Source organism: Mixophyes fleayi, chromosome 2, assembly GCF_038048845.1.
Source record: "Mixophyes fleayi isolate aMixFle1 chromosome 2, aMixFle1.hap1, whole genome shotgun sequence".
Classification (NCBI taxonomy): Eukaryota; Metazoa; Chordata; class Amphibia; order Anura; family Limnodynastidae; genus Mixophyes; species Mixophyes fleayi.
In genome coordinates, this window is record NC_134403.1 from 196,966,747 (window position 1) to 196,988,217 (window position 21,471).

The 21,471-nt window shown below is 39.8% G+C and overlaps 1 protein-coding gene across 1 annotated transcript in view; it reads left to right on the forward strand.

Annotated features, from left to right (window-relative positions):
• Positions 1 to 19,134, forward strand: part of DHX40 (DEAH-box helicase 40) — a 90,747-nt gene extending 71,613 nt beyond the window's left edge. Inside the window, exons 16-18 of the mRNA XM_075195291.1 lie at positions 9,293 to 9,362; positions 10,451 to 10,679; positions 18,252 to 19,134. Coding sequence (XP_075051392.1) covers positions 9,293 to 9,362; positions 10,451 to 10,679; positions 18,252 to 18,388 — 436 coding nt within the window. The 3' untranslated portion in view covers positions 18,389 to 19,134. The remainder of the gene's footprint in view (positions 1 to 9,292; positions 9,363 to 10,450; positions 10,680 to 18,251) is intronic.
• The last annotated feature ends 2,337 nt before the right edge of the window (positions 19,135 to 21,471 follow it).

The following is a 21,471-nucleotide window of genomic DNA, read 5'->3' on the forward strand; positions in this document are numbered from 1 at the left end:
AACAGTGCATATTTTCTAGATCTCCTTGCTGGAGCCCAGGTGTATTCATCACTGAATAAAACATTGTAAAATATCCCCAGGTGGTACTACTTATGGTACTATTTATATCACATGTAACCTGGAAACCTCCACTGTTTCGGCTCCCTGAGGACTGGGTTTGCCTTGGGCAATTCCTCATATTTTCCATGATCCATAGAACAGCTAGTTGGGGGGACTATTTATTATTACATTTTAAGTAACAGGAAGAAGATCTGGAATGGGTTAAATCCTCAAGGAGAGACTGATCGTTCCACCCCTTCCTCATATAAATGGGTGGTACTATGACCTTCGTAAGGCAAGACAGCTCAGTCTAAATTGGTCTACTATGAGGAAAGAGTGCCTGTGCTCTGCAAAACCTCTATCATGCAAAGTCCTGATAATTGCGCCTGAGCATCCAGGATCCTATCATCATCTGATGTGTTAATGATTAGTTTGCACATTTGCTATGTGGCTCTTAGAGTTTCCCTCTGTACTTAATACTAGCTCTACAAGTTACTAATAGAAGATTGAAATGATATTCAGTCTCGTCCTGGTTGAGAGGATGCTAACATGGGAATCCTCATGTAACTGTTTTTGATGTTCCAGAAGGAACATGAAAAATGAAGCATTGTCACTCACCGGACTGCGAGTGCCATTTCTCCTGTGTTCAGGAACCGTAGCCGTCCGCCATCCTGAGGGTCTGCGCATGTGCAGCTCTTATGAAACCTTCAGTACCTGTTACTTTTAATTAATTGGACGATCAGGCAACCCTCCCTATTTAAACCACCTGTGATCATTACCTAGTTGCCTGATCTTGGAGTCTCATTCCTCATGAGCCTCTGAAGGTGTTCCTGTGTTTCCTCGTGTATTCAGCTCCAGCTGATTCCTGTCTACTACGATTGTGGTTTCCAGACTACTTCAACTCTCCAGTGTTCATCGTGTCTGCACTCAGCTGATTCCTATCTGCTACTGCTGCCGGATTCCAGACCGCCTCAACTCTCCGGTGTTCAGCGTGTCTGCTCTCCGCTGCCTCCGTTACTACTGCCGGGTTCCAGACTGTCTCAACTCTCCTGTGTTCATCGTGTCAGCTCTCCACTGATTCCTATCTGCTACTGCTGCCGGATTCCAGACCGTCTCTACTCTCCTGTGTTCAGCGTGTCTCCCCTCCGCTGCCTCCGCTACTGCTGCCGGATACCAGACAGCCTCAACTCTCCCGTGTTCATCATGTTTCCAGTTCTACTTACTACTGCTTCCTGAGTATTGCTCCTTTGATTACCGGTTACCTTTCGTGCGCTGCACCAACCTGATTACCGCTTCCATCCTCCAGTGGTCTCTCCTCCTGCCGGCGTTTAGCCGTTCAGGTATCCCTGCACTTCTCCTTGACAGCCTGCTCTCCTGAACCGCGGTATGCATACTTTCCATAGACTTTGCTATTGTATTGCATATCCGTCTGGACTGTGTTGTGTTCATCTCCGGAGTCTTCCATCTACTGAAGCTATTGTTACTATTGACTTTGTTTCCGATTACCTGGATCTCTATAGTGACTTTGTATACTTCAAGCAGCGCTTGTCAGTTATTATTGTATTGTGGTTATCATCGTGGGATCAAGTTCCGTGTGCCGCCCGTGTATCCTCTGTATTCCATTCATCTCCTCGTGCCCCTACTCACATATATATATAGCAGTGGTACAACTTGCTGAACGCAGACCACTGACTCCTGTTTCCCATTGGCACCAGTTTCAAGTATCCTCTCACATAAGCAGTGGTACAACTTGCTGTACACAGACCACTGACTTCCCCGTTACCTACTTGCACCTGGAACCCATTCCTTCACTATAGACAGCGGTACAACTTGCTATACGCAGACCACTGACTTTCACTACCTCCTCTCTACTCCTGGACATTCCTTCTCACTATAGCAGTGGTACAACTTGCTGTACGCAGACCACTGACTCTCCTCACGTTTACTTGTCCATCTGGTTCCTCGTGTTCATACATCTAAGTCATTACCAGTTGCTGCTAGTCATAGACTTTCCTTGAGCATTCTCTCACCATCTGCTGATTCTCCTGTTCCGTTGTCACCCTGCTACCAGAGGACCATAGTACCAGCTATATTACTCTGGTAAGAACATCATCTGGTGATATCCTGGGCAAAGACTCCTAGTGCCCGTGACAAGCATATATCCAAGCAAGCCCAGGACTTATATGTACTGTTCATCTACATTGGGATAGTATAATGGCAATGACCTTCTGAATTGTCTAGAACACTGTGCCAGCAGATGTGGCGAAACGTTTGTCCACCAAAACGGCTTTGAACATCTCCTATGATTTCATCAGTAACCTGACGCAGATGAGCTGTGAGTGGAAAAGATGAGAGTAGAGTGACTGTTTCGGATCTTGATGCATCTGTCAGAACCAAGTCCTGGGTAAACTCTGCCGACATAGCTGTCAGCATTGCTGATTGCAGGAACCTGCTGGCTGTCTTTCAGAGATTCTTTTATCCATGCTTTTCTGAAACTACCCTCTTCCATCTGTTGGTTCGGGCTTGTTGTCTGTCACCTGTCCAGGGATGCACAGTAGGACAGGAGTACCTTTCAATAAAATGGGCAGTGGAGACTCTCTGATACTACCTTGGGAGGGTGCATTCTGTGGTTGTCACTGACCAAGCTCCACTGAGATGGTTACATACTATGCGGGATGCTAATATGCGGTTGACCAGGTGGTATCTGGTTCTTCAGGGTTTCTCAAGACATGTCATAGGCCACAAAGCTAGCATCTTAATGGAAACATTTTGTCACACACCAGCTTGGAGTGTTGGGTGTTCACCATGGTTCCTCTGGAACAAACGATTAAAAGATGAGGCATGTAGCAGGGTGGAGATTTGCCAGATGTGAGGAAGGGGCTGATAGCTCCACCCTTTCCGTCTATAACTCTGCATGTTTTTGTTCTTTATAAGGCTTAACAGCCCAGTATAAATTATTCTACTAGGAGGAAAGATTCTCTGCATTAAAGCCTTGAAAAATGGTTGCTAGGCTTATTGGAGTTAACTAGAACCTATTTCTGAGACTCCTGTCATCATCTGCTGTATCTTCTTGATGCATTCATGAATACTTTGCATCTGTTGATGTGTCCCTGATTGCTTTTCATCAGTCGCTGTGTGATTTCTGCACCTCTGACAATAAAGGTCATATGCTTGGAATTTCTCAACAATACTGACTCTACAGTGTCCACTGCAGACTCTAGCTCTATAATGTTTAAATTTAACGCGATAAACTAGCGTTCAGCCTGATATTGCATTAGTGTGTACGCTCCAGCATGAACGATTAATGTTACAAAGCACGTTGTATGGTTTGATTTGATTTTATAAACGGACTAAAATTTACGTTCAATGATGGAACAATGTCGTTCCAATTCTGCAGTGTGTATGGACTCAAGACCAGGGGGTAAATGTATCAAGCTGAGAGTTTTCTGCCGGGTTTGAAAAACCAATCAGATTCTAGCTATCATCTATTTAGTACATTCTACAAAATGAAAGCTAGAATCTGATTGGTTGCTATAGGCAACATCTCCACTTTTCAAACCCGCCGGAAAACTCTCAGCTTGATACATTTACCCCCAGATCTCCATAGAGGTCACAGAGTCACAATCTTTTCAGCCGATGATTATGACAGATGGAAGAGCACAGATCTGAAGGTAAATCTTGTAAAACTAGTATAAATAACAGATTGTGGATCTGCGCTTCCTTTGAGTATTTATAGGTCTCAATCACAAACCCAAAATGCAGCCGGGGAAGACAGATGATAACAGAGGGGAGTTCTGTCCATCCAAGATAATCAGAAATGGAATATCCCCTGGCGCAGAAAGGTTGCTACTTTGTGAACTGATAAATGTATGTTCATAACAAATAATATATGTAATAAAACAATTTTATTATGTCAGTACATTTGCAACATCACAAATAAAGCAAGCATAACTTATCTAAGCTGCAGCTTATAAATCTACACATACATGCTCTAAAAAAGTAAAACAAATACTAACATTGAAAGCATATATATATATATATATATATATATATATATATATATATATATATATATATATATAAATAAATAAAGATAGACACTTGGATGCCACCCTTGATAATGGCTATTGTCACCCTTTGAAAAAGGGGTTATATGTCCTTAATAGAAATCAGAGTTTTTCCAAGTTGGTTACGGTAAGCAGTCAAACAATTAAATCCAAAAAAATAAAAAATCCAAAAGGTTGTCAACGAAAACATAAGCCACAATGATGTCCACAAGTAAAAACTCCCGTTAACCCCAATAGTAAATGCAAGTTTCCAATAGTCCGTGATTTTGTATTAAAGCATTCCACTAGAAACATTGGTAGCGGGACCCGTGGTTTTTCAGACTTACCCGATCGGGGATATCTTCAGTTATTGCAGTCTCTTTTCGGTCCCTCCGTCTGTAGATTCCAGAGGTGGTTGTTTAGGTAAACAGAGAGTGATAATCGCGGCCGCAGCTAGTCTCAATTTACGCATGTGGCAATGTAAGTAATAAAAGCCATAGAATCCTCTATAGTAAAGCTGTCCTTCAAGCAGATAAACAGATTTCTTTCTAGGTACTAAAAGGTCCAATATCAGACGCTTTTCGCCTAGGGGCTTCCTCAGGGATATTTGGTGATTATATTTGAGATTTTCAGGAGGTTGAAATAGACTCTTGAAAACAGGATTAGAGCAGGATTGGTTGATAAAGAGCAAGCCTGCCATTTGTTTGGTCCATGATGGGCAGCTCTCTTGTCCAATAAACAGTTGTAACTTTTATCCAGGCTTGAATTCTAGGGAATCTGTTATACATTGACAAGAGTTGTTTGAATAGAGAATTATGATGACTATATAAAAGTGGACAATTTTCAAACTCACTTGTACATAATGATATAAGAAAATAAAGACAAGCAAACTTTACAGATAACAATAATGAGAATGAAGAAAATAATTTATGCATCTAGTCGATGATACCCATAAATAGGTAACGAGACTTGGTTACATCGCCTTTTTAATGTCTTTATAAACACTGGTTAATATATAGATTCAAATATATGACATTAAACATTTCTCCTTAATTCAAAGGCCAGATTTTTCTGAACCAACTTCAAAATCATGATTAGGTAGGCATCCAGTTAAGGGAATTACCAACTGAATGCCTACCTAATCTTTGATGTAATTGGTGATGTGGCCATATCCAAACTGTACCAAAAATATGTCGAGACTCCGTAAGTTTCTTACAGGTACATTTTTGTAGTGTGCATTTAAACATCCCACAAGTGATAGACTTGGAGCACCACAATCCCTATCATGTTATGTTTACTACATTTTTTTTGTATTTTAAGTACTCCACTTTAATAAATTGCCAAGCCTAGTTTAAAAAAAAAGATTATAATATTTAAATATAACATGCAGAGAAGTCTTTATAACCTGGGGAACTGTGCAAAAAATATATATTTAACCCCGCACTATGCAAAGAGAAATGTTGTGGTTACTGTTATAAAACAAACAACTTTTTTTATCTCTTTTTTTCTCCGATTCTGAGTATTTTATATTCTCGGTACTCGAGTACTGTCAATGACATGTATTGTTGTGCTTTATGTCTACCTACTGTTTATAAATAAAAAGTTTAAAAAAAATAGCTTTAAATTTGAAAAGGAACATGATACAACCCCTTTAAGAAACAATGTTAACACAGTAACGCTTTTTAATTTATTTCTAGATGTGTAGCAAAATAATTATTTTAAAAAAAATATTATTTCAGTACCTGTTAGCCAGAAAAATCTATGTGATGTTAAATACTTTTGTGTCAAAAAAGACAAAAGTATTATAGGAGTGATACCTTTATTTTTTGGTTAGCCAATAAAGGTATCACTCCTATAATACTTTTGTCTTTTTTGACACGAAAGTATTTAACAGCACATAATTTATTTCTAGAAAAGGTAAACTTTTTAAAAATTCCCAAAAATAAGTAAACAAAGGACATAAACATTCTAGTTTTATATTTGAAAAGGATGTTGCATCCTTCAAATTTGTTAGCCAGAGTTTGGCAGCCACATCATATCACTCCTTTTGTGCTAAATGCAAAGTAGTTGTACAGATCAAAATAATTTTGCTTCTCCATCATCTATCATTTAACTTGTTCAATTGATTTCTACACCATCCACTCCCATAGCTATGTTATGCCGTACAACTTTCGGTACTTGTTAATTATACGGGCGTCAGTTGAAATGTCACTTGGTTATGTTCTATGACAAGTACCTGCAAAATTCTTTTTGTTACACCATATATGCTTCTCTCCTGTATCAGTACCATTCATCATTATACAGATTCCTGATACTCTTCAGACAAGTCCTGTTTCTTACTCACAAGGCTCTCTTCTTCACTGACCTGATTATTAAATAAATCCATCACCCCTGCAACTTGAAACATTGACTTTGTCATTCCAGGGGTGTATTTATTAAGTTCAACTCTTGATCGAAAACCACCTTTCTCTCACATCCATGGGCAATTCTGGAAACGCTGGGTATAGAGGTGCAGTAAGAAAACTTTGGGCACTTTAACCCCCATCCAAGAGTTCAAGCTCCTTTCCCTCTATACCCCTGCAGGCTACAAGGACTCCAGGTTCTTTTAAAGTGCCCACCGAAACTAGGTGCTGATTTTAATGGCTACTGTTGGCAGACTATTTTTTTTTTAAAACCAGTTTAAAACAAATTTTCCCCCCAACTTCAGACCAGCATCTGAACAACTGCTGACTGCTGGGGGATTGTCTGGTATGGGCTGAGGTGGCAGTAGGAGGTACCATGATTGATACCTCCTACTGCCACATGCCTGATCCTAATGTGGGACCACAGGCAGTGACCAGGATCCCTGTATCTCCAGCTCCATCAGGCACCGGGACCGGAATCTAATCGCACACCGGGGTGCAGCAGGTATGGGGCTCCATTCTGGTCAGCTCCCCTTTACTGTGTCTACATGTTAGTGCCTACATGGTCTCTGATTCTGGGGAGGTGAGTCTTGTGGAGGCTTGTGGCCGCACTGGGCAGAGGGTGGCTGAAGGGGCCATCCTTCTGGAAGCAGCCATCTCTTAGGTGCTGGGCCCTTGGAGGAGGTACTTTCAATTTCCAGCACCTTCTCCTTGGCGGACTTCTCTTATTGAGGTAAAGCCTGCCAAAAAGTGAGGCAGCACACAGCAGCTGTCCTTCTCCACCCCTCTCGGCAGTGAAGTAGTGTGTGAGGGGCGCATGTAATGACTGGATCTATCAGTGTCTTCTCTGTATTTTGGGTCCATTTTGCAATTTCAGAACCACCTTGGGATCGTGCACTGAAGCTGTCCTCTCTATCTTCCATTACCTCTCTGTCGTGTTTGGTAATGGGAGTATGTCCAAGGCTAGGCTTGCAGGTGGGACATCAGCAAGGGTGTTTGCTTGCTCCAAGTGCCATACCAAATTACCTTGTGCCTAGTCTAGGGAGGATGCTAGTGAGGTGGCAGACCTAGCCTGGGCTAAATCCTTAGAACAGTCTATTGTGGAGCTTACGCATCTCGCCACATATCCCAGGGAGCCAAGCAGGAAATCCCCCTCCTCCGTTCCCCCCCCACAGGAGTTTTGAAGAGCGACACTTCCTCCCCTGGTGCTCTTGAGCCCCTTCTCACGAGCCGGCTTGGGCTTAATGCTTGGTGAAGACAGTGGAGAGTCTGGTTCTGGTTTCCTCTTCCTTGGAGAGGATTATTGAATCTGCACCACGTTACGGTGGTTATTTGTCCTAGTATCAGACTTTGAGTTTTCCTCCTAGGAGGAAGGCGAGGTGGCTGACATCTCTGACCCTGATGAGGACTCCAACAGGAAGCCAGGAATAGAGGATCTAGTGCAAGCCATCCAACAGACACTAAATATTCAGAACAGTGGAGAATCAGTGATTCCCAACATTTCGCTGTTTAAAGCAGAAACAGATGGTTTCCTTCTGTCTTCCACTCTGATGGAGGACCTTTTATGCGAAGCATGGACCAAGCCTGATTGTAGGTTCCAGGTCTCCTGTAGGTTGCATTCCATTTATCGTCTTCCTAGTAATGAGGTGGTGAGATGGGAATCTCCGCCTAAGTAGATACGCCAATAGCTTGCCTATCCATGACAACAACCATTCCGATTCTGAATGCTACTACCTTAAGGGATACAATGAATAGGAAAAATGGGGCCACCCATAAGTTGGTATTCACGGTGGCAGGGTCCTGCCTTAGTCCCTGGCTTGAGTCAATAAGGCAGTTGAGAGGTGGTCAGATCAACTGGCAGTCTAACAGACCCATATAGGATTTACAAACTGATGGAGCATATCCATGAGGTGTCCAAATATCTGGAGGATGCTGCCATCAATGCGGGGCTGATTAGGGCTCGGTTGGACGCAGGGACGGTTGTGGCCTCTGCTTCTAAGACCAGACCTACTAAGCCAGGGACCTTGGCTGGCTTTTACGGCGTGGCTGTTGAAGCCATGATCCTTAGAGCTAAGGGCTTCCCGGACAGCATGATTCTGTCAGTGCTCAAGGAATTTTCACAGGGTCTAGAAGACCTACATCTCCTGATGTGGAAAAAAGGGGTTTCCTACCTCTTCTTTTTGTTTGGCCATTTACGCATCTTTTTGCAGTTTGGTCTGGACAGGGGATTGAGACTCAGTTCCTTGAAGGTTCAGGTTTCTGCCTTATCCGTTTGATATCAGAGAAAATTAGCAATGACACACAGCATTAAAACCCACACACTGGACAGTCCCCCACTCTGCATCAATATTTGTATACACAGTTATCTCCTTTATGTCTACCACTCCCCTAAATACTGCTTTGTATCTAAAATCCTTCAGATGAAACATCTGGAGAGTCTCAAGCACTACACAAACATCTCTTCTGCAATCAGTGACAACCACTCATATGTAATAGTTTGGTTGCAACTCCTATGTTAACTCTCTTTCTCATCTTCTGCACTATGCCATGTAACATTCATGGCACTTCAGTTATGCTCTATAACTTCCACCCATCGCATTTGCACCTAAAACCACCTTCAACACCAAAGGGTTATGTCACAGACGGATGACCTGGTCACTTTTAATAGTTTGCATTATATCCCAAACACTACTTTTGTACAAGTTAGTTTGCTTTTTTGTCTTTATACAATATTAAAAATTAATGATGCCATTTTCAGTAAAAGCTTTCATTTACATTGTGAACACATTTGTGCTGCTCATATAGGTCTATTGGAAGAACATTCTGCACAATGGATGGGAATGGCAGTGTTGTACACATCCACCCTTCATCAGCTGTGAGTGTTTTGCATGTAGGAATAAATACTTTTTAACATTGTTTATTTGTCTTGTCTCCTATTGTGGATACTTCTTTCAATTTGTAGAGTTAGCTCTTGTTGAAATCATTACCTGCGTCATTATTTTTTCCCTTAAATATATTGCAACCGCATGAAAAGAAATTATATGCACAATTATTAGTTCTCAAACTGAAATAAAAGAATCAAGTACACAGATAAATTTCTCCCTCAGAGTTGAGGGACCAATTAAAGTAATCACTGTGCTATAAAAATAACTTAGATTTGTTTACTAGCACAGTGCTTTGATATTTTGCAATTTTGTTATATGGCTTAAACCGTTACAGAAATGGAAGTTGCTCAATCAATGTATAAGTTCACAGCAGATGCAAGAAGGGAGGTGTTATCTAGAAAAGAGACATAGACAGAAAAAAAATTCCTTAGCATATTTCTGTGATTAATGGTTTAAACCATATTATTGATATTGGTAACTTTCTTATTGCGATCAGTGATAATTTACATGTGAAATGAGCTGTGGCTGATATAGTGGAGCATTTATACATATAGGTAGGTTAGAGCTATTCTCACATTAATGTACAGCACATCCACTGTATGTCAGAATCTACCAATAAAACGTCATAGGTGACATTTCTTATGGAGCACAAAAACAGCTCCTGGTGAACCCATCGGGCTCCAGTCATTAAGGAAAGCAATGCAAAAAAAGGAGTAAGTTTGCTACTGGACAAACCAAACCATGTTACAATGCAAGGGGTGCAAATTAGTTTATTGTTTTGCAAATAAGTTAAATACTGGCTGTTTTTTCATCTAGCTCACAAATACTTGATAGCTTTAATTTTACACTGACATTTAAAGTTGTTCTAGGACATACCCTACCCAAACGATAAATCTGGCCCCACATTTTGAATTGACTCCCCCTGCAATGCAACATGGTTTTGCCCAGGTGCAAAGTTACTCCTTTTCTATGCTTTGCTCTCCTTAATGACTCAGGCCCATTGACTGCACTTATCAGCTGCCTCTGTGTTGAATGTGACGGTTTATTTCATGTGTTATCTTTTTTTTATTTTTTTAAGATGTTTGGACAAGAAGCCCACATGGAGTGGATCTTGTTCCACAATGTTTTGGTGACATCTAAGATATTTGTCAGGACTGTGTGCCCGATCCGCTATGAATGGGTTAAAGATTTGCTTCCAAAACTGCATGATATAAATGCTTATGAACTAAGCAATGTGGCTAGAGAAGAGGTGACTGAAGAGGAAATGGCTAAATGGGAATCTAGAGAACAAGCAAAACAGCACAATGGTGAGATTATTTAAATTTAACTTAGAACTGTTATATTACTTAAATAAATGTATTGCTTTGTAATGAAGCTTACCCTGACACTTCTTAGCTTCTTGTTCTCTACATTGTTGGTGCTTTCTCTAACCAACACAATTGTAAGCAGCCTGGCTCTCCACACCCACACCTTGTGTGTCTCTTGTCCCCTTTCTCTGTTTAGATTGTGAACTCTAACAAGCAGGGCGTTGCTCTTTGTTTCTGTTTGTACTTCTTTGTAATGTATTTTGCACGACATTCCCAGGACAGCACAGCCATGGAAAGAGTCCCCTCCCACCTATTGACACAAAACAGATTTAAAAAAAGCCCTAACCTCCCACCCCTTCTTAGTGTTTTTACAATATTAACTCTAAACACCAAGGATACCCCTGACAAAATAATTTATTAAGAGATGGGAGATAAGGGTGCTGTCAAGAGAAATAGGGAAAAGGGTAACGATTTTCACATCATTCCCAGGACAGGACATCCAGAGACGAATAACTAGGGAGGGACAATAGCTAAAACATAATAAAAAAGAACAAAAAAGGGCAAAGTAGACCAAATGCTAGATCTTAATTTGAAAGGACATCATTACGATAGTGTCTGGTAAAGGACTATGTGGCAACTCTGCAAACCTGTTCTATAGTGGCCCCTTTTTCTAGGCTGAGGATGTAGCTGCTGCATTCGTAGAATGTGTTCCCACATTTTGGGCTCCTCTTTGCTTAGTAGTCTGTAAGTTTCCAGAGTCGCTGTTCGGTTCCATCCAGATTTTTATCCATTTGTTTGAAACCGTATCTGCCCCTCCCATCATAGTGGTGCAAAATACATTAGCTTCTCTGTTACCTATAAAACCGTAGTATATACATTATCCCTTATATATTTAATCAACCATGAATTTTCAGTATCTCAATGTGTAAGAGAGTTTCTTTTACTGTTTTCAGTTATGACCATGTAAATTAAACTGTCCACTACTGGAACAGCGTCATTTGGAATAACTCCAGGACAGCCTCTAAGTGACTAAGGTTATCTTAGGCCTATGAACAAGGTTAATCCTGGGCCAATTTAATATGAGTTCTTAGACATAGGACTGTGCGTGCTGGTCTGGTTTTGCCCCGCAAACATGTAAGAAGGAATTATCCTTTGTTTTTGTTTTCTTTGCTAATATTCTCTTGTGCCCCAATGTTGAAAAGTAACCCCAATATATGCTATTGCAGTGTTGGGGATTGATTGTTTGCTGGATACCATTTGGGAAAAGTCAGCAGGTGATTGGTGTGAATCCACCTCAAACTGCAGAAGGAAGTATTACTCCTCTACAATATTATAAGTTGTAGAGGTGTTCCATAAACATAGAATGGTCATATTCAATGTTCCTTGTAATATCCATAATAATTTACAGAAAGGCGTGTGTTATCCCTTCTAAAACACACATTTTCCTAATTAATACTGATGCAGTAAACTTTAGATTATACATATATTAGCATCTCTTACCACATTCCGTTATGGTTGAGGTGACTTATAATTTACAGTGGGGGATACATTATACTGTATATATACTTCAATGTAATTGTAATGATTCCTAGTAGCAATATAATTTAAATGTTTCAAGTAGTAACCTTTTCATTGCAACAGTAAAGGCATTGCGGACCTCACAGCGGCTGCAATCCTGCAGTGTCAGTAGTTCGCAAACTGTCTCAGGCTTCCTCTTGGGTTTCAGGCTAGCTTGTCTCTTGGATACAGCTCATTACTTAGCGCGGACACTCCAGTTGCTGCAAAGTTAAAGCTATTTCAAATGGTCTAAACTGGATGTTACATCCTACTCGGGTGTTGGACATAAGACCGGGTGTGGGGGAGGCAGTGGAACAGTCAGACTCACAGTAACTCTCCTAGATGCAGTGTCAAAGCATCACAGCAAGTATGTAAATCCTTCCATCAAGCCAAAGATCACCTGACAATTACGTCAACAATGGGACCCCTGTCTACTAAACAGTGGTCAGACAAGAGGGCACTACAGTAGAATTGCTCACAGATAAGAAGAATGTATTAGAAGCGTTTGAGGAACAAAATAATAGTCTCCAGAGCCCGTTTTCATGAGGGTATTTAAAAAAAAATTCATGTGGGCATGCTCTCTTCTTATGTGCATGGCAGAGAATTAGGCGCAAATAGAAATATACTGCATGCTTATTTTGCATTTTTTTAAATGGCCATTAATGAGCAGCAATATTGATGATGAACATGAGAGAAAAGTAACAGAAAATAGTGTTTGATATTAGGAGAGTTGAAAAAGAGTACATTTGGCTCTTAGATTTACTCATGGGATGATTGCGTATATGTGGGTAAATATTTGATCAAGCATGTGGACAAAGTATATATTCAGCTTGCCTGTTGGTCAAACACATTTGTTTTTAACTTCATTAAAGTTTTTATTTTATTTTTAACAAACCAATAACTATTTGGTATAATGCAGCTGAGGACAGTGTGGAACAGAAGGGTGACAGTTACCGCACAACTATTGTTGTTGTTAACTATCTCGATAAGACCTTTTCCTACATGTGTGTTTAAATATATCACCGCCTACTGCATCACTCTCCTTCCAGTCTTTTATTTTCTTGTTAGAAATTTCTTTACAGTGACCCACATGTAGCTACAGAGTTTTTCAGGCACAAAGAAAGAAAATGCAGACATAAGACAGGAGTAGGCATGGAAAGTTTCTAAGGCCCAAGCTGGTAATCCGCATATACCAAATTCAGTAGGCTGTGGCCAGGCAGCGGGGAATTCAGTATGCTTGCAAACAACCCAGGTCAATACACAGAGAAGCAGGATTCCAAGTACTAGCTATAGCGATGGGAACACAGGAAAAAAAATCAATGTTCTGGCAAAGAATGATTTCCAATGAGGTGTTTAAAGCAGCAATCCTATAAAATAACATAAATCCTTGTGGAAAGCTACAAGACGATTGTTGCCTTTACCATTTTTCCTTTTTTTTTTTTGTTCAAGCTGCTACTAATGATTTATGACTACCATAGCAACCACAGTCACATGGCATAAGGTGTAGCTTTGACGTGTCCCTCTGAGCTCTGTCTACACTGTGACGTACTCCTTCTTCCCCCTCTGCCATCACATGACTTTCTGAGAGCTGTGAGCCTCTGTTTTGCAGCCATTTTTATTTGCCGGACAGAGAGCTTTTGAAAAAGAGAGAAACTGATTTGTAAGAGGATACTTAAGATGCATGGTTAAAAGATAGTTAACTTGCTATTTAAAGTACAAAATAAAATTATATTGGATTGCTGCTTTATGTAGTACAGTAATTGTCTGAATGTTAGCAGCTGTGAGTTAAGAGTGAAGCATAGAGCATGTTCCTGAGGAACACCTACTGAACACATTCCAGCACTTTTTTCCTGTTCTACAACTGAATGAGCATGGCCAGAAAGACTATTCTAGAAATGTCACATTTCAGCATGCTCAACAGTGAGGGGCAATCCAGGTAGAATTGTGATAATTAACAGATCATTAACAGTAGTGAAAATATAGTTAAATATATTGCACACAGGAACCACTGAACAGAACCTGGAAGTTGCAGATAAAACAACGTGCATATATGTAAGGTATATTTCATGGATTTGTTTAATGTTGCCAAATTAGCTAATGGGAGAATCAAAATAAATCATATTCTTAAAATATCTTCCTTTATATTATGCCCATATATGAAAAATACATTTACTCAGCTGGTACCAAAAGAAAGTCTTATCTCCTCCGATCTAAAAAATACAAAGGTAGACTAAACAATAAAAGGTACTACTAGTAAGACTGATGTAGATAAAAATGCAATAGAATTACACCCAGCCAGAAATAAATAACTGCGTATCTGCAATGCTTCTGTAAGTGCGCATTGCAGATCCTTAAGGAAAAGGAATAACAATATTTTATAACATTCTAAATTTATTTAAACAAAGTGCATATATAAATTAGACCTTTTAAGCAACCAATTAGCCCCTTGTGTCAACAGTCTACAAGTTCATATAAGCTGAGAGTCTATATTTTACTAATTAACGGTGATTAGATATATATTGATTTTCTTGAAATCTTGTCTCTGCTCATCCATACAAAAGTAGGGTTAGTTATGTCCTTAATCCGGACTTCTCAACGTATGCCCTTGTTCTACATATCTCCTATTATCAGCCGGTATAGACTTCCACACATGAGGCCACCATCTTGCCTTCTAAATCCACGTGGTTCCCTGTCAAACAAATCACAGTTGTTCCAAAGTAGGCATGTGCCACCACAAATGAGCACTTACACTTCAGTTTTACACTTTTGTGGTTGATAAAAGATATTTTCTGTGTTATTTGTGGAGTAGTTTTAGTGCACAAGTGCATGAGGTTTATTTACATATAATACACTCATTATGCTTAACTGATTAGTTTTGAATCGCAGTCTAGGGGGTCATAGCTGAATGAAATATAATATAAGCTACTGTTTTGAATTGGGCAGAAATATCATCCATGGGCTGTAGTGCAACATGTCCCTTCAATTTATCATGTAAAAATAAAAGAATAACTGTTGGACTTTCCGAGCTATAATGCTTAAACCAAATATAACCCAGAAGTAGGCGTATCCTTCCTTTATCCAACACGAGCTTTTCTTTTAAATGTAGCATGCTTATTATGTATATTTCTGAAAATGTATAGCTTGTGGATAATTTAATCACCTACTATTGTTTGTTTCAATTTGTTATGTCTTTATTTTTCTTTTCTTACTCATTTAATTTCATTTAGCTTCTTTGATTTTTCTATGCAAAATCAGTTTATAAGTTGTATAGCTTTTGGTAACTTTCTTTGACAGAATGTTTTACTTGCTGTATATTCCATTGTTATTTTTGTTTCTGTTTCTTTGCTTTTTATTATAAACAATAAAATAAAAACGAGTAAAAAAAAAAAAAAAATAAAAATATATATATATATATATATATATATATATATATATATATATACATACATACATACATACATACATACATACAGGGCAGGACAGTGGCCTAGTGGTTAGCACTTCTGCCTCACAGCACTGGGGTCATGAGTTCAATTCCCGACCATGGCCTTATCTGTGTGGAGTTTGTATGTTCTCCCTGTGTTTGCGTGGTTTCCTCCGGGTGCTCCGGTTTCCTCCCACACTCCAAAAACATACTGGTAGGTTAATTGGCTGCGTTCAAAATTTACTCTAGTCTCCCCCTCTCTGTCTGTGAGTGTGTGTCTATATTAGGGAATTTAGACTTTAAGCTCCAATGGGGCAGGGACTGATGTGAATGAGTACAGCGTTGCGGAATTAGTGGCGCTAAATAAATAAATGATGATGAGAATAGATCTATATATATATTTATATATAGCAAGCTTCTGAATGTAAAGAAAGATCAAGGGATTATATGTTGCTAAAAGATTGTGGATCTTATTTAATGAAATTGTGCAATGCGCTTTATCCCTCAGCAGTAAATTAAGATTTGTGTTTTAAATTACAAAGTTACAGTTGGAATCGGATCAGTTACTTTCGGACACTGCACCATGGTATTAAAGTGTAATTTAAAAAAAAAAATAATTCGGAAGCCATCAGATACACTTCTTGTAATCATGTGTTATATACATACAGTTAAGTGATTCATTTAAAGAAATTACAATATGTTCTAAGGCAGTGATGAACAAACTAATCTACTTCAAAGGCCAAATGTGGCCCTCCAACCTTCAAAATGGCAATATACTACCCTTCATTTCAAGAATGAAAAACCAGTCTTAAAACAACCTTGCAAAAAAATGCCCCATATGTCCCATACTTAGTCCAATATTCCATCACTTGCCATTTAAGTCCCATTTGCTCCAAATTAACCCCACATGCCTCTCGCACCTTCCCCACATCATAGCGCCACCAATTCCACAGTACTGTACAGAGAGTATTTGGAATTCATGTCAGCCCCGGTCCCATTGGAGCTTATAGTCTAAATTTCCTAACGGACACACACACAGATAGACACAGTCTAGGGTTATTTTTGTCAGCAGCTAAGTAACCTACCAGTATGTTTTTGGAATGTGGGAGGAAACCCACTCAAACACAGGGAGAACATACAAACTTCACACAGATAAGGCCATGGTCACTGGATAATCTACTGAAAATACTTCTACCTGTCTTCCCCTTATTAAGCGCGCTCTCTCTGTAATATTTTCCACGTCTCCTTTAATACCATCTTCTGCTATATACCAATGGCCCACCACTGCTGTAGATTTTTTTTAGGAAACACAGATATGTTGCACCATAAAGGTTGTATTGAACATGTAATGAAGATCACACATATAATCAGTAATTCCATGTTATAGTGAAATGAAATTTGGAGAAGCCACATGGGAGAGAGAGTGAAAAAAGAATTACCATAAACTCAGTCAAGCACTTTTAATTTAAATCTGTGCAAACAGGTGAAATAACCAATCACATTGCAACCTTTAGAAACAGCAGATATATTGATTACATAAAGTTATTATGTTTGTCTAATCTTAAACTGCAGTGAAGTGAAATGTAATTTGCAGCCAGAATACAGAAATGTAATCACCCACTTTCTGTTAGCCGTGCAGAAGTTCAACTCTGCAGCATTCAGTAAGGACTTGTACCTATGGCTCATAATAACATATACGTATATTGTCACACTCTTGTCTGTCCCGGTCCGAGAAACTCTGCAGAGGAAAGAGGGAGATCACACTGAACTCTCTCCTCCTTCGGTATGCTGCATGACTTCAGAGGTCATGTGACGTAGAAGTCGGCGGCTCCATTCAGACTTAGGATTGACTGATTGGCCCAATATCATAGTAGTGCATTACCTGGAACGATGAACGATTATCGTTCCAAAGCACATGAAATCGTTGGTCGTGACTTTCAAACTGAACTGAAAATCTCGTTCAACGATTGAACAATGTCGTTCTAAGTCTGCAGTGTGTATGCACTCTGCTTCTTTATAACAAAGCAAAGAATAGGTGAGATCTGGAGCAGACCGCTTTATTTTCGTCTCTAACACATTACATTTTTAGATCGGTGGACTCTACAGAGATGGATATTTACATAGATTATAATTGATCTTTATGGTGAGAGACTTTAAATTGCACTTTGGCCTCTTTGGAAACAGTATGTAGAGGGAGGAATAAGGAAAAATATAAGATTATTATGATTTATTATTACTAACATTTATCTATATAGCAACAGCATAATATGTAGGGCTTTACAATTAGGAACAAACAGAGCAATAACAGACTGGGTATTAATAAACAGGCATGTTCAACATTCCTATACTATTATCAGTTTTGCATTGGCATCTCTCTGTTTAGGCCACTGGTTTCTATGTAATTATGTGTCTCATAGTTATATACGGTAACAATATATATTTAAAATAGTGAATCCTTACAGTCCTATTACATTCTGTTCACAAAGAAGGTATTTTCTTATTTGTCATACGTGATCTGATATACACATGTAAATATAAAACCACATTCACTTACCATCCATCCAATATTAAAATTTGTTTGTTATCGGCAGATGGATTCGAGGCCTCATTGAAAAAGATGCAGAAGAGAAATGATGAACAGTCTATATCTGATGCTAGAGCTCGCTTCCTCCAACGTAAACAACAAAAGTATAAGAATCCAAGCGACCAGCAGGTGGAAAGAAGCTGACAGAGGCATTGTTTGCATTCTCCTCGCACAGTTTTCAGAAATATTAGGCACAATGACAGCAATAACAAATGGTCCAAAAGAAAAGCAATGATTAATGGACATTTGTTGTATTCTTGTATAAAAGGTTTTGGGGTTTTTTTTTGTTTTTTTCGAAATACAGACAGTGGAATAAATTACAGTATAGATGACCGTGATAATTACCTTTTAACTAATCTGAAATGTAGTTGATATTGAAAGCGACATTATTGGGTACTTCAAGTATTGTATCCTTTAAGCTATGGTTGACCAGTATTTTAAATGAATCAAGCAGCACATATGATATTTCTGCTCATTGACTGAATACAATCGAAATAATATTGATTAAGTTTTTCAAAGAAGATTGTGGCCACAAACCAGGCCTTGGAGGGACAAGTCTAGTTTTTAACCCACCTAAGATCAATTATTGAAACAAAAGTGGCAATTCTAAAACTTCCATGAAAATTGTGTGATAGTTATAGCAAAATTACAGCACATGCATTATTTCCAGCACCAAAACAGTCAATGAACATGAAATGGGGGAAAAAAGAATAACTTCTATTTAAAATATCATTTTGCACCAATTTTGAATCATGTGGATACTGGTGATTTTGTTTAGTGCCAAACCGTGTTCTACAGATGTTTACATTTTGTAAAGCTCAAAAAAACTGCTCTTTATTTTTATATCATACAAATAATAAAAATGGTATTTTTAAATATGTAAACAAAAAGATTGTTCCCTAATGTATTTGTGCCTTTACACATTACTTAAGGATCTTCAGTTTATTTGTATATTCTCTTATTTTTTTTGTAAACATATAATGAATTAAAAGTTTTCCAATTTAATTAAAACAAAAAAAAAATATGAACTAAATTGCAATTAGCACTACTATGCATGGTAGAAAAAAAGATTAAAAGCATCATTATAGAGGTCCATTAATTTAGTTAGACAGCCTTCACCACCACATTTGTATTTAACCAGGGTTTTCCATAATGAATCTGTAGTTATGTAAAAACAATTTTTTCCAATATATTGTATATAATTGAATATAATATAATCGTTGATATTTGTTTATATTTGAAGGCTTTCTGGCTGTTGCAGAGTTTTTCCTGTACATTTAGACTAGAAATTTAAACAGACCCCATGACCTGTGGAAACATGCAACTTTTTGAAGCATTTCTCCATTTTTCTATCCATAGAATATTTCATTGAGTCTATATGGTGTAACAGTTTTTGTGGACAGTAAAGCTACTACAGAATCCACTTTAGCTACTGAATTCCAACTATTAGTATTGAGCGCTGACCTGGATTTGACATCAGCCACTCAGCTCCCGTTTGATTTCGCTGCTTGACACGCTTTTCAAATTCAAATGCTGCCTTCCCTCAATTACTTCTTAGTATCATGCATCACACCAGTTTTGTTCCGTGTGGTTCACTGTGTTCTTTTGTTTCCCTTGGTTACTCCTATCTGCTGTTCAGTTTGGCGTTCCTCTCTCATCGGGCGCCATCTTGCCTAGTGTACTGCGCAGGAGCTACTCCGGGAACCTTCAAAACTCTGCTCAGTGGTGATTGGATCATCTGCAGCCAGTTCCCTTTATAAGGGCCCACCTCCGTTTAATGGGTGTCAGATCATCAGGTCTCCCTGCCTGATTGGAAGCATCTCTTCGCTCAGCTGTTCCTGTTGTTCCTGACATTGTGGCTAGTACTGCTTACCACCTTTCAGCGTTACCTGTGCGGCTCATCGCTCCCAGCTATACCTGTGCAGCTCACCGCTTCTCAACCTACACCTGTGCAGCTCTTCGCTTCTTAGTGTTACCTGTGCAACTCACCGCTTCTCAGCCTACACCGGTGCAGCTCATCACTTCCAGCTATACCCGTGCAGCTCACCACTTCTCAGCCTACACCAGTGCAGCTCTCCTCTTCTCAGCGTTACCTGTGCGGCTCATCGCTCCCAGCTATACCTGTGCAGCTCACCGCTTCTCAACCTACACCTGTGCAGCTCTTCGCTTCTCAGTGTTACCTGTGCAACTCACCGCTTCTCAGCCTACACCGGTGCAGCTCATCGCTTCCAGCTATACCCGTGCAGCTCACCACTTCTCAGCCTACACCGGTGCAGCTCTCCACTTCTCAGCGTTACCTGTGCGGCTCATCGCTCCCAGCTATACCTGTGCAGCTCACCGCTTCTCAACCTACACCTGTGCAGTTCTTCGCTTCTCAGTGTTACCTGTGCAGCTCATCGCTTCCAGCTATACCTGTGCAGCTCACCGCTTCTCAACCTACACCTGTGCAGCTCTCCACTTCTCAGCGTTACCTGTGCAGTTCATCGCTTCCAGCTATTACTGTGCAGCTTACCCTACACCGGTGCAGCTCTCCGCCTCTCAGCATTACCTGTACAGCTCATCGCTTCTCAGCATCTTCACTGCAGAACATTGCTCATCTTTTGCTCCAGTTCCAGAGTTATACACCTGTGTGGACCTCAGTGCTATTGCTCTCTGCAGCTCATCGTCTCACCGCCTTATCGGTTAAGCTTACCTCACAGTCAAGACGTGTGGCTTCACTGCAGAGCATCGCTCATCATTGGTCCAGTTCCAGAGTTATACACCTGTGTGGATCTCCGTGCTATTGCTCTCTGCAGTTCATCTCCTCACTACTACCTCCCCTCTGCCTTACAGTGGCTCTGTGGTTCCGCTTATTATCTGCTCTGCGGCCCCTAGAGGATCGCGACCTGGGGTTGAGAGCAGCTAAGACCATATTCCCTTACGGGAATGCCTGGTGAATAATTCTCCTCAGTTAGGCTCCACACCTCTCTGTGGGTAGACTGTCACTCGAGCAGAGGTCAGGAACCTTCCCATTACCTGGTTTTCATGACAGGTAGTAGAGAATGTTCCCAGTGGAGCCATCCCTTGCGCTAATCCATATGGATGCAACACCTGCTGGATCCTATCTGAGAATGGGTAAGCCCAAATCCAGATAAATAAATAAAAAATCTAGCTACTCTGCAACTACCTTACTCAGCTTTTGAAGTGACCAGAAAAAAAACAAGGAAGGAAAAGAGTCCTCACATTAT